The 14,326-nt window shown below is 37.8% G+C and overlaps 1 protein-coding gene across 1 annotated transcript; it reads left to right on the top strand.

Moving 5' to 3' along the window:
- The first annotated feature begins 302 nt into the window (after window positions 1-302).
- Window positions 303-1,616, top strand: LOC111241957 (acylsugar acyltransferase 3-like). The gene has a single exon (XM_022782746.1). The coding sequence runs from the start codon at window positions 303-305 to the stop codon at window positions 1,614-1,616; it is 1,314 nt and encodes a 437-aa protein (XP_022638467.1).
- The last annotated feature ends 12,710 nt before the right edge of the window (window positions 1,617-14,326 follow it).

Below are 14,326 nucleotides of genomic sequence, written 5' to 3'. Positions count from 1 at the left end.
CACTATCATTGACTAAATTGTTATATTATATATATACTATGTATTTTAATTGTAATAAAATATTATATTTGAGTATATTAAGAAATTTACTATTACCTTATATCGGATGTGCTTGTCTTGTTTGTAAGATAATTAACACCTCGCTGATGCTCCATTGTGCATATGAAAAGACTAGTTGATAATAATGACATTAAAGAAAGTAAAAAAAAATATACTTAACGATTGATGATTAGTAATTAGTGAATTTGCAAGTGGATATTAATGTGTGATGAATAGAAGAGTGATTAGTGAGAGTTGAAAGCATGGAAAAAATGAAGTTAATATCGAGAGAAACCATCAAACCCTCCACACCAACTCCTCCACACCTAAAAATCTACCCACTCTGCTTCATCGACCACATCGTTTTCCGCAACTACATCCCAATACTTCTGTTCTACTCTGCAAACCACCATTCCAAGAACCACCAAGCTTCCAAAATCTCAACGCTCAAGAAATCCTTATCCCATCTTCTGTCACGATACTACCCCTTCGCGGGGAAGCTCAGAGACCAACTTTCCATCGAATGCAACGACCAAGGTGTGTCCTTTCTCGTCACAACCTTCACATGCAACCTTTCATCGGTCCTCCACAATCCCAAGCATGAATCCTTCGACCCTCTGTTCCCAGATCAACTACAGTGGAACCCCATGGAAACAGCTTCTTCAACCATTGTAGCCATTCAGATAAACTGTTTTGCATGCGGAGGAATCGCCATAAGCGTCTGCATGTGTCACAAAGTTGCCGACGCCGCCACACTCTGCAACTTCATCAATGACTGGGCCACTTTCAGCCGCCATTACCAAAACCAAAACCAAGAAGAAGAACAAGCAGAGTTGCTGTCATCATTACCCTTCCCTGTTCCCGGGGCTTCATTTTTCCCGCAAGAAGACTTGCCCGTTTTTCCGGAAGCTGCCTTCGTGAAAAACGACACCGTTTGCCGAAGGTTTGTGTTCGAGGCTGCTAAGATCGACTCGCTCAAAGCCATGGTGTCCTCCTCCGGCAACGTGCACAACCCCACGCGCGTGGAAGTTGTGAGCGCGTTGATCTACAAGCGCGCGGTTTCATCGCTAGGGTTGACTTTCAAAACGACGGCGTTCCGAACCGCCGTGAACCTCCGCAACAGAACAGTTCCTCCCCTTCCTGGAAAAAGCTTGGGGAATCTGGTTTGGTTCCTCTTCGTATCCAACCTGGGGGAAGAGGCGGAGCTGCAGGAGTTGGTGCTGAAAATGAGAGAAGGGTTGAGCGAGTTCTGTGAGACGTGTGGGAAGAAGTTTGGAGGGAAGAAGAAGGACTCGAGGTTCATCACGGAGTGTCTGAAGCAGGCTACCAGGGTTCCGGAGGGTGGGAGTTTTGTGTGTTGCGCGAGTTGGTGCAGGTTTCCGATGTACGAGGCGGATTTTGGGTGGGGGAAACCGTCGTGGGTCACCACTAGCGAGTGTCCGGTGAAGAATAGCGTTGTTTTGATGGATACGAGAGATGGTGAAGGGATTGAAGCGCTTGTAAACATGGAGGAGCATGACATGGCCAAGTTCGAGCGTGACTTCCACCTTCTTCAATATGCTTCTCTTAAGCCATAAGGATACTAGGACAACTCTTTTTTAACAACTTTTTGACATGACACGTGTGATCATTTTATTGGTATGTTTGAATTTATCTTTAAAAAAATATTTGAAACAGACCAATCATATACTGCCAAGTATGCGTTGTCAAAAAGTTATAAAAAAAAAGTTGTTAAAAAGACTTTTTCCTAGTTCAACATGTTAACTAAGAAACCTAAATAAATTCTCAGATTGGGCATTGCCCCAACTGAAATAAAATATATGCATTTAAAAAAAATAAATTGAAAGCCTTTCCCTTTATACCTTTCTCTCTTTAGAGGATAATTGGTGGGGAGAACAATATAAATTCATATTCTTATGATAGACGCCAAAGCCCAATATAAGTACCCATGAAAAAAAAGTTTATAACTTCCCCTCATGACCTACCCCTGAGTAGCTAGAGGTGGAGAAGAGAAAATAAAAACTCGATATAGTTTCTTTAGTTCTCAGTTCTTGCTTTCCATTGAAGCTCATTTGTCCCTTTCATCCCTAGTTTCGTTCCTGTCGTTTTCTCGTTGTCTCCTTCTTTTTCTTTTTCCTTTGTATTGTCTGTTTCCTTTTTCCGTTACTCCTTTTTCCTTTCCCCTTTTTCCTTATTCCATTTTGATATATCTTTTAGCATTTTTTATCTATCCATTTCCATTGCATTTTATCTTTTGATCATTGATTTATTTTTCATGCAATTGAATGTGCGTCATTTTTCAAAACAAAGCATGTTGATGTTTTGAATGGAAGATTGAGCTCAGAGCAAAGGAAGTTAACTGCAAAGACATCATTCACTTTGTTTTTAGAATTGTTTGACAATGTTAAGTTAGGTAGAAATTTGTTGAATGAGTTATTAGTTAGATAGCTAGACTCTAGTGGGGTTTTTTCTAGGAGGAAAATTTGTAAAATTCAAGGAAATGGATGTGTGTTTAATAAGGATAACTGTATTATTTTTTAGGATGACTGTATTATTTTCTATGATTAATGTATTATGGTATCATTGTAATGAACATGATCAGGTTAATAATAATGGAATATAATGAATCTATGTGGTCATCATCGAATGTTAAATTATTTTACCATCATTGCACTTAAAAAACAACCATTCACATTCAACTCACTCACTCATCGAAAAATATGGAAAAAATGACCAAAAGCATAGCAAAACCCTTCATGAGGAGTGTTGTTCATCCAGTTGGGAAGTATAGTTGAAGTTTCTGCACAAATGGCCCTCTGGCCTCTAGTAATTGATTACAAGACCCCTGTAATCAATTATTAGAGGCTAGATGATAATTTGTACAAAAACTTCAACTATACTCCCCAACTGGTACAACACTACTCCTCATGGTGGTTATGCCTATTATTTGTGACTTTTTCCATTTGTTGTGAATGAGTCACTGAGTTCAATGTGAATAGGTGTGTTCCTACACCAATGAACACGTTAGACCATTGAATATATGGCAAAAATGTCCACTTAGGTGGTTTTCCCCAAGTTAGGTCAGGTGTAAGACCATTCTGGCCTATTTTAACCTTTGGAAATCGATTATAGAGGTCTTGTAATCAATTATCATATGTTTGAGGGCCATTTGTACATAAACTTCAATTATACTCTCCATTTCGAACAACACTACTCCCCATGGTGGTTATGTCTCTTGTTTGTGACTTTTTCCATTTGTTTTGAATAGGTGAGTGAGTTCAATGTGAATGGGTGTGTTCCTTGCACCAATGAACATGTTAGGTCATTGAATATATGGAAAAAATGTCCACTTAGGTGGTTTCCCCCAAGTCAGGTCTAGTGCAAGACCATTTTGACCTATTTTAACCACCAAAGGGAGTAGTGTTGTTCCAATTGAGGAGTATAGTTGAAGTTTCTGTGCAAATGGCCCTCTGGCTGATAACAGTTGAAAAACTGTTACTTTTATGCTTAAATTTGATACTTAATGCACCTTTTTTGACTTAGAAACTTGCTTGGACTCATGATTTTGCTTTATTTTGTGAATAAGAGAGTTGAGGATATGCTTTATGAATTGAAAGAAGAGTTAAAGTATCAAATGGTTGGAGTGTAGAAAAATCAACTAGTCAACTAGAAAAGTCAACCATTCAACCAGAAAAGTCAACCATTCAACCAGAATGTTGAAAAGTCAACTAGAGTGCAATTTCAGTATCGTAGGTAGCGTTGAGCACCACCGCTGAGTGCTAATTTTTGCCAGTTTTCACTGTTTTGCGCCTGAGCGTCACCGTTGAGTGTCGCACTCACTATTGAGCGGTACTGTAGTACTGAACGCCATTTTTGTGGGCCTAGGCCAATTTTTTTGTTATTTTTATGATCTATTTAAAGACCCAGACGCCCTACAAAATGTATCTTTTGGCAGAAGGAGACACAGAAACACACTCTTCACCCCCTTGGAGGCGGATTTTGAATGTGGAAGCTCCAATCTACAAGTGGATGCTCAAGCCACATGACAGGGGATCCTACAAAATTCTCTAGTATCTCTTACAAGAGTTCTGGTCTTGTGACATATGGCGACAACAACAAAGGAAAGATCATCGATATAGGTAAAATCAAAACTCCTTCATCTTATGAGATTAAAAGTGTTCTTCTTGTTGAAGGGTTAAAGCACAATCGACTCAACATCAGTCAGCTATATGACAGAGGATTAAAGATTACTTTTGAGCTTAAATTTTGTTTGATCAACAATGGTTCAACAGACGAATTGTTACTTGTGGGAAAAAGGTTTAACAATATCTACGTAATCGATTTCAAGGAAATATCATTCGAATCAGTAGTTTGCTTAATGACTAAAGAAGATGATGCCTGACTATGGCACAAGAGACTTGCTCATATCAACATGGCTCAACTCAACAAGCTTGTGTCAAAGGATCTTATAATTGGTCTTCCCAACATTCGCTATGCTTCTGAGAGATTATGTGATGCGTGTCAAAAGGGAAAACAAACAAGGCAGTCCTTCAAGAACAAAAGAGAGATGTTAACTTCTAGACCTCTGCAGCTTCTGCACATGGACTTATTTGGACCTTCAAGAGTGAAAAGCCTAGGTGGAAACTCTTACGGACTTGTAATAGTTGATGACTATTGTCGCTTCACATGGAGATTCTTTATTCCTGTCAAAAGCGACACATTTAAAGTATTCAAGAAGTTTGCTGCTGATATTCAAAACGAGATGGAACTAAGAATTAAATCGATTAGAAATGACCACGACAATAATTTAAAAATGAAGCCTTTGATGAATACCTTGTTGAAATGGGAATATCACACAACTTCTTTCCACCTAGAACTCCTCATTAAAATGGAATGGTTGAGAGAAAGAACAAAGTTCTAGAAGAGCTGGCCAGAACAATGCAAAATGAGAGGAACATGCCTAAGTATTTTTGTGTAGATGCAATGAGTACAACTTACTGTGTTGAATAGAACAGTAATAAGATCTATACTGAAGTTAACTCCTTATGAGCTACTCAAAGGAAGAAAACCAAACATCTCTCCTCTAAGAGTCTTTGGATGTAAATGTTTTGTGCTCAGCAATGGAAAGGAAAATCTTGGCAAGTTTGACTCCAAGGCTGATGGAGCAATATTCATAGGATATTCACTAACAAGCAAAACGTATAGAGTATATAACAAAAGAACTATGTGTGTTGAAGAATCGATTCATGTGGCTTTTGATGAATATGTTGAAATGGCTAAAAATCCTGAACAAAATAGAAAATCTATAGAAGCTGGTAATTCTACTAGTGAAGAGGAAGAAAATGTGAATGTTCCAAAAGAAGAAAATTCTGAAGATTAATTGACTCTCCTAGAATAAAATCAGTTAAGGAATGGAAAGTTCCCAAAAATGTGTCTACAGGAAATGTAATTGGTGATATTTCGAGAGGAGTCTCTATAAGACGACAACTGAATCAGTTATGCATGAATGTCACATATGTGTCCAAGATTGAACCAAAAAGAATTGAAGATGCTCTTGGAGATGAAAATTGGATGATTGTTAAGACTCCGACAACTGTACCGAATCGTATCTAGTAATAATAAGTGGTAAGACCAAGTATCGTTTCCCTAGAGACTCATAGGCATAAACTTTCATGTGATTGGTTGATTAGTTAAGACTTAACAAAACAAAAATTAGGGTTTGGAATGCAAAAACGAAAATTGAACATGCACATGTAAAGATTGATCAATTGACAATTGAACGATATGGATGAATGGTGTTTTTGGGGTTTCCGACTTATCCTAATCCACTCTCATATATGTACGAATTCTACTTTTTCATTAATGTTATAATGCCACTTTCTAATTTACCCTAATCCCAATGTCTTGGTGAAAAGAGGCTATCCTAATTACTAGTTTACTATGTCTAGTCTCCCTAACAATTGATCATGCATTACATTCGCGCAGAAGCTTAAAGGCAATCTGTCCTCCTATCCCTATGTCTAGGTAATATTTCTCCCGAGAGAATTCCCTCATGTTTAGATTACCCACATGTGTCCATATAGATAAAATCAAAGATTATTTTATTGAATAATGTCTTAAACAAAGCATGCAAATATAATGGAGGAAAAATTCTAACAATTAATAAAACAAAAACATATGAATAAAGCATCAATTCAATATATGAGAGTTTCAATAGGATAAAATCGTTTCACCAACAACAATGGAGGTTTAGTTCACCATAGACATGGTGAAACTAGATGAAAACAATGAATAGAATGAAAAGATAAACCCTAGGTTTGATAAGTTGGAGCTCCCGCATCCAAAATCTGCCTCCAAGGGGTGAAGAAGGTCTTTCTGCCTCCTTTCTGCCAAAAGATGACCTCTAAGGGTCGTACAAATCTATTTATAGTTCATTAAAACAAAGCAAAAACTGGCCCAGCCTAAACGACTAGCGCTGAGCGGCGCCGTTCAACGGTGAGCACGATACCCTTGGTTCCCCTAAACGCTGGCGCTTAAGCATTTTATCGTATCTATCTGAAGAAGCTGGCTCTCAGCGATGGGCGCGACACTTAATTTCCCCTCAGCGTTGACGCTTAGGTGTTGGCCAAAGGCTTCTTCCAAAAGGTTGGCGCTCAACGCTAGGTTAGCTCTGAGCGGTTGCTGCGGTTCTTCATTTGTTCACTTTTTCACCTTCTCTTGAGTCCAAGACTCCTCTACTTCAACTTCCTTCATTCAATTCCAGATAAAACCTGCCAAATCATGAGAAAACCAAGCATAAAACCAAGAAAACCACCTTTGACTCTCTTATTTCGTAACTTAAGCATAATGCATGATTTCAAGCTAATTCTAAGTCATAAAGGGTGTGGTTTTGCATCCAATTCAAGTATTAAAATAACGGTTTTTGAACCGTTATCACAGCCCCAAACTTAAAAATTTGTTTGTCCTCAAGCAAACAAAATGCAACTCAGTCTTTCATCAATCATCACAGTGGCTCAATCACATTCAAAACTCTTTTTCCTTCAAGACAAGTAATCACTCAAATCTGTCCATCAATAGAATTCAGTTAAGATGCACACATGTCTTCATTCTCATTGCTTATCATGGTGTTCACACAGCTACATATATCCAACAAATGTTATTCTCATGAATGATCTGTTACCAATAAGGAGTATTGGTAAATCTTGAAGAATTGTTTTGATGATGCTGCAAGAAGTGTTATTTGAAGAATTATTTAAAAAGCAACTTGTAGAAATTGAATGTAGTAGGAAAATCTTAAATAAATTGTAAACCTTGCATTTTCTACTGGAATAATCGATTACGAACAAGTAACAATCGATTATCACAAGTCCTTAAGGAATAATCGATTATCATTTGATATAATCGATTATCACATTTTTGAAAAACCTATAACGGACCTAAATAATCGATTATCACTTAAAATAATCGATTATTGATGGCAATTGGGACTTGACCTTTGATATTCAGAGCAGATGGTTATATATAGGGTTTTTGAGAAATTCAAAGGCAACGTTCTTGAACTGAAAGCTCAGAAGAATACTGTTTGTCAGAGGAAGTTCTCAGTAGCTTGTTCAAAAGTTCCCTTGCTTGGTCTCGTGAATAGGAGAGGCTCGCGTATCGTGTGTCGATAGTCGGAGCAGTCTCTCTTCGAGTTAGCAAGGTCCTCTGCCTGGTCTCGTGAATAGGAGAAGCTCGCGAATCGTTGGTCGATTGCCAGAGCGGTTCTCATCGAGTTGGCTGAGTGTCATTCTTCCAGTTCGTTCGTCGAAGGAAGGTTTATTTTTATCAGTTCTCATTCACTTTCTATTGTAATCTATGAAATATTTTTAGTGGAACTGTTAATCACTCTTTTCAGTGATTAACGACTGGACGTAGATTTTGTTGAATCGAACCAGTATAAAAATACTTGTGTGATTTTTCTACTCCCTACACTTGTTACTTTTGTCTGCACACAAACTGTTCGATAAATTTTCTGAAAGAAAATTGTTTTTCGAAAAAGGACCAACTTCTTTTAAAAAGGTGACCAAACACGCTTTCCGCTTACTCTAAGTTTAATTCCGCTACGCTATACTCTTCAAACCATACCTCGCTGATACCAACATGATTAATTAGCTAAGCACTGATAAAATCATGGATTCATGGAATCATTCCTCACCAGACAAGGTGTTTCACTCAATCACTCAAGTGTTTCAAGAGGTCACTCCTTCCCTCTACTATCCACATGGCACATAAAACAATATTGCCTTTAATTTACCATAATCAATTATCATCACACACATATGTCATCACAAGGACTTTTTCAAGGCTTATAATGTGGTTGGGCTAACAAGAAAAATTGGTTTTTCTAGATCACAAAATCCTTGAGTTAAGAGAGTCATTCAAGCATTTCTCAGTGCAATCTCAACATCAATCAATATCAGGCATCATTAAGTAACACTCATCATGCAACAATATCAATCAAACCATCATCAGATATAATGTCAGACCAAATACATTAACCCTACACTACTTAACTGAAGCAAATATAAGTTCAAATTACAAAACAAAAAGATAAAGAAAAATCTTGTTCTAATGTTGTTGGCGTCCATCAGTAGATACCATGTCTGTTCCTCATCCCATACTATCATCAAAGTCCTCCTCATCTCCAACCTCAGCATCCTCAAAATTGTCATTATCATCATCATCCTCCATCTCTGGAGCTTCAGCTGCTCCAGATCCACTACCTTGCATTTGCTTTGGCCAAGCCACCACATTGTTAAATTCATCTATGGTCCACCTATGTGCAGGAGGCGTGTCGTACATGCCTATGATCATCTCGCAGTAACAACCTATCCTCTATGAATAGACTCCAGTCTGGACTCCATAAAAGACATGTACATGTCCCTCATCTGAAAGGGCTCTGCATCATGAGTTGGACCCTGAGCCTGTGGTGGTGGAACTCTTCTTCTAGGAGGTCTTTGAGGTCCTGGCTGGGCTGGTTCCTCTCCTCCAATGTATTGGCTATAATAGGCTTCATCAATGACCTTTCAGTGGTGGAATAGAAATATCCACTCCAACTTGCTGACACAGGTGTGTGATAAGAGAAGGATGTCCCAGAGGTGCCCTATTATTTGTAGTGGAGGAAAAACTCTTAATCTCATCTGCAATTATCTGGCCAATGTTCGCATTTAGTCCTCTAAGCACACAATGCAGGAACATGGCCTGGAAAAAGTTATATCTGAGACATGTGAGCATGGTTGAACATTGGCATGTGAGAATGCCATCCAATATTGTGCAAGAGCTGTCAGATTAACCCTCTTAATGTGCATAACTACTCCACCACTATTCCTGTAAAACTGCCGTCTAGGCACACTATTGAGACTTTGGCAAGTGCACCAAATCGCTCAAGTAGTAAAACCGGTAAGACCGAATATCGTTTCCCAAGGGACTCGGTCACTACTTTACTATCGTATAGTTACTAACTAATTTAAGCTAAAGAATGATTCCATTTTATATGAGTTTTTGTGTAATTAAAGTAACTATAAAACATAAATGATAAAAGTGATCTTAAGCACTCAAACACTTGGAAATGGTAAGATTAGAAATGAGATGGAATGGTATTGTTGGGGGTATGCTTTCACCGACTTCACTCTTATGCAAATAAAATCACTTCCTCTTCATTAATATGTCAATGTCAATCTACTAATTTACTCAATCCCCAATCCCTTGGTAGAAAGAGATTATATTCACTTATTAAATCCCAATCCCTTGGCAACCTAACAAGTTCACCCGCATTAAGAACTAAGATTTTAAGACAACCAAAGGTCCTAGTTCTATCCCTAGACATTATTTCCTTTAGGTGTTTAACCTAAGTCCGAGTTTACTCAACATTTCCCAATATTAAGCAAACCCTAAAATCAAGTCATGGGTAGCTACTTCACAACAAGCATTAAGAGAAGGAATTAAACACTAACAATCAATGAAAGAGGCATATATTCATTCAAAACAAAGTGATTTACATAAAAGTTTAGTGGCTACAACAATCCCCCAACAATAATGAAACTAGCTCTCCATGAATGGAGAGCTCAAGCTTACAACAATGGTGGAAATGGAAGAAAGAAGAGAACCCAAGGATGAAGATGGACTATTCCCACAGCTCCAAGCTCGCCTCCAAGAGCTCCCACAGAGAGAAAACGCGTTTGGGTGGCAAAAGATCCAAAGCTCTTCGTGCATCCAAGTGAAATAGGGGAAATCTGCCATGTTAGCAAAGTTGGCGCTCAAGCCCCCCAAAAATGGGGCGCTCAGGCGCGCGACTGTCAAACTGAGGTACTGATGCACTGGCGCTCGAGCCCCCTCAGGCCAGGAGGGGGATTTTTTGTTCTTCATTTTTGCTGCTCTTCTAGCTTTTCTTGGTTTCCAATGCCTTCATTTGATGCACAAACATCTTCTGATTCCATTAAGCACATGAAAGCAAGGATTAGTGCATAAGATATCTCATTAAAACTTGGGGTACAACCACTTAATAAACTAAAAGAAAACTAGGATTTACAAGGTAAAAAGTTAAGAAAGGGTTGACATTTTCTCTTGATTTATCACTGAAATCATGGTAAAATATGTCATTATCAACTCCTCCAAACTTAGAACCTTGCTTGTCCTCAAGCAAAAGGTATCTGGCTATAACACAAAAAAATATTTTCACAGACTCATCAAACATTCAATCAATCAAATGCCGCATCTTCAAAAGAGATCAACAATCATGGCATAATGCTTTACTGAATTAAGTAGAACCAATCCTCACCAAAGATAGTGTCTCACTCTAATGCTCATATGTATAAGGGTGTGTGTCTATCACTCTACTATCACAATGTCACACAACTCAACTTTGCCCTTCATTTCAACCAAATTAAACACATTCACAAGCAAGTCAGCATCACAAGGACTTTCATTGGCTTGTATTGAGGTTGGGCTAAGAAAGAAACATGGTTTTTCTGGATAACAAAGCACCTTGAGCTAAGAGATTAAACAATCCATATCATGCACATAGATTTCTCTTTTGCTTCACTTAAATTACAACCACCTTGAGCTAAGAGATTAAACAATCCATATCCCAACTTTCTTTCATTCAATTCTTTTTCTTTCTTCTTTTTCTTTTTTTTTTCATTTTTTCTATTTTTTTATTTTTCTTAATACACCCTTACAAAACAAACTCTCCCAAACTTTAAACCATCCTCCTGCAGCAAACATGAATAATCTATTCAGCTCAAAGAGGGAAAACATCTTTCATTAAAGTCCAACAGGTTTGTATTGGCTTTTTTGAGGTAGAAGAAAAACATGGCCTTGATCATGTGTGACAAGTAAGCAAATGATTCTATTTAGAGAAATTCAGGCAAAGTCAACTGTGATCTATCATGATAGTATTCACAATAAAAATCTAAGGCAGAACATCTCACAAGGTTAACTCAAGGTTCCACAAACATCATCAAGCAACTGCCACAAGTAGTGATCACAATTAAACATAAGGCATTCTTGCACCACTGCAATATTAGCTGATGAAGGGTAGGTAGCCAACTTCTCCCAATTCCTGCTTTCCATCTCCTCACCAAACTGTGGCACCAAGTCTGTTAACCACATCGCCTTCCTTTCCATCAAAAGCCTCCTGTTTTGCACAAGGCAATGGTGTTGCTCATCTCTTCTAGAAAGGAATTTATTAGAATAAAACCTCTCTGGTTCCTTCCTCTTGTTTCCCATGTGATAACAGTTTAAAACACCGTTATTTGTGATGTGATCCTGATACTAAAAGCACCCTTTTTGACTTAGAAACCTGCTTGGACTCATGCTTTTTCATTAAGTTGTGTGAATAAGAGAGTTGAGGTTGATTTCAATGATTTTCTGACTAATTCCCTTTATTTTGACAGAGATCGAGGTAATACTGGAAGAAGAGATGAAAAGCCAAGAAGATGGAGCTCAGAATGGCGTGAAAAGGCACCTGAATGAGGAAAAACACAAAGCCCGGGCGACCAGAGCCGAAGCTTGGGCGTTCAAAATTGACGTCCATCGCCCGGGGTGGCCTTCGCTGCTCGGGCGACGGGGCCTCGAAGCTTGGGCAACCAATTTCAACGCCTAGGCCTTACATGAGTTGTTCTGACAGCATGGGCATCCTCCTGGACCGCCCAGGCATCGACTTTCGCGGGTCAGGCCCTGTTTTGGCACGCCTCTGACACTGTTTAAAGGACCCTGGGGCTCTAAGTTTTGTATCCCTGGTAAAGAAGAGCATAGCAATACACTCTTTTCCTGATTCTTAGGCTTTCATCTTCATTCTTTCTTCCATTATTCATAGAGTTCCCCTATGTCTATGGGGAACTAATTTCTATTTGTTTTTGGGGGATGATGTAACCTTGTAAACTCTCATGTATTTGAATTTATTCTTAAATTCCACATGCTTTTCCATTAATTTTTAGAGTAATTCATTTGTTTCTATGCTTGCTTTTGTTTAACTCATTCATTAGCATGATTTATGAATTGCATGAGTGTCGGGATATTCCTTACAATTCAGGTTCTTGTTGAATTACTCCTAAGGGTTATATTTCTCAAGGATGAGAGTATGAGTCTTGGTCGTCTTAATCTCTTGTTCTTCACATCTTGTTACCAGGAATGCTAGGAATTGTATGAACTGGTAATTTTGGATAGGCTTATTCACGAAGGGATCGGGGTAGGTAATTTAGTGAGAGATGTTGGCATTAATGCATAAAGAAGAATTCTTATATACATGAGAGGGAACTTGGTGAAATCTAACCCCAACAACATATCCATCTCATATAAATCAACCTTTGTTCATCTCTGTGCTCCTTTGCCATTGATCAATTGCATTTTTATTTTATTTATTATTTTTGCCCAAACCCAATGATATCTTTTTATTTTTAAGTCTTAATTAATCTTGTTATCACACAACTATTCAGCGCCGAGAGTCCTCTGGAATACGATACTTTGATGGGTGTCGCACCCCATGCAAAATTTAATGTGCATAAAGAATGCAGTATAGACTAGGAAATGACTCCTAGGTCGTCTCTCAAGGACCAAATGTGGTTCGAGAATTAGGTCTAACACGAAGTTGGGGGGGGGGTTGTGAAAGGTTTTTGACTGCAGATGAATTAAATTAAAAACACGGATGCAAACAAAAATGTAAAAACAATAAATCGAACAATCCTAAAACAAGACACATAAACTAATTTAAATGCACTAGAGAAATAAAAAAAATCCAATACTATTAAAATGTGACGATGAACTAAACATAAGACAGACATATGCAGCGGAATGGAAAATTGCAAAGGTTAAACTAATAAATTAAGTGCTGATTTTGGTTTTCTATCCAACCATATCCATCACGGGAAAGCATTAAAAGAAAAGGCGTGACACTAAAATTAAATAAAGTAAGTTGCTTCTAAATAAATCTCATGCTTTTTTAAAACAAAACAAAAAAATAAAAAATAAATGGATCACTTTCTTTCTCTCCATGAATCATCACCGTTAACACTTTTTTAAGAGAAAGGAAACTAATGGAATGGATAAAAAAAAATCTGCACCATATCTAAAGTTGAAGCACTTGATTTTTAAAAGAAAGAAAATTGAAATTAACATATTCCAAACAAAATGAAATCAACTCCTATCTTTTCTAAACAAAATAAAATGCAATGCTACTCCAGAATTTGCAGAAAGGAAATGATAAACATTGAAAAACGCATGTGTTGGACGTTACTTTGTTGGAATCAAAGCCATTAAATGCCAAAAAAAAAGTGCTGCAATAAAACTTCAATAAAAAAAATTATGAACCAAAGTAATTCAGCAAAGTATGCTAATTCTCCCTTAATATCATCCAATTCCTTTTTCGGTGCAGGCATGAAAGCTAAATAAAAGAAATAGACATTTGGAACTTTTCTCTCAAGGACGTCACCATGTGCATGCCACCCAATAATCAAGAAACGAAATGAACTTCACCATGAAACTTCTCCATAATGAAATCAATATTTTTTTTTGGAAATAAATTAAAAGTTGAGTGAAATCATCCCTCTGCACCACGTCCCAACCTTTCTCTTCAAAAATGGAATTCACTTTGTGATAAGCTGTCGTTGAAGCTATCAAATTAATACTACTTTTCAAGGCAACTTCAGTATTGCCTAGTAGTATTCAAGAAAGTAGATAGGGCTAAAGTAACCCTAAGTTGTCTCCCAACGAACACGGAATTGCTTTCGAATATCTGAAACTTATGAATGCT

This window comes from Vigna radiata, chromosome 7 (assembly GCF_000741045.1).
Source record: "Vigna radiata var. radiata cultivar VC1973A chromosome 7, Vradiata_ver6, whole genome shotgun sequence".
In the NCBI taxonomy this organism is placed as follows: domain Eukaryota; kingdom Viridiplantae; phylum Streptophyta; class Magnoliopsida; order Fabales; family Fabaceae; genus Vigna; species Vigna radiata.
This window is presented reverse-complemented; position numbering and strand designations above follow the sequence as displayed.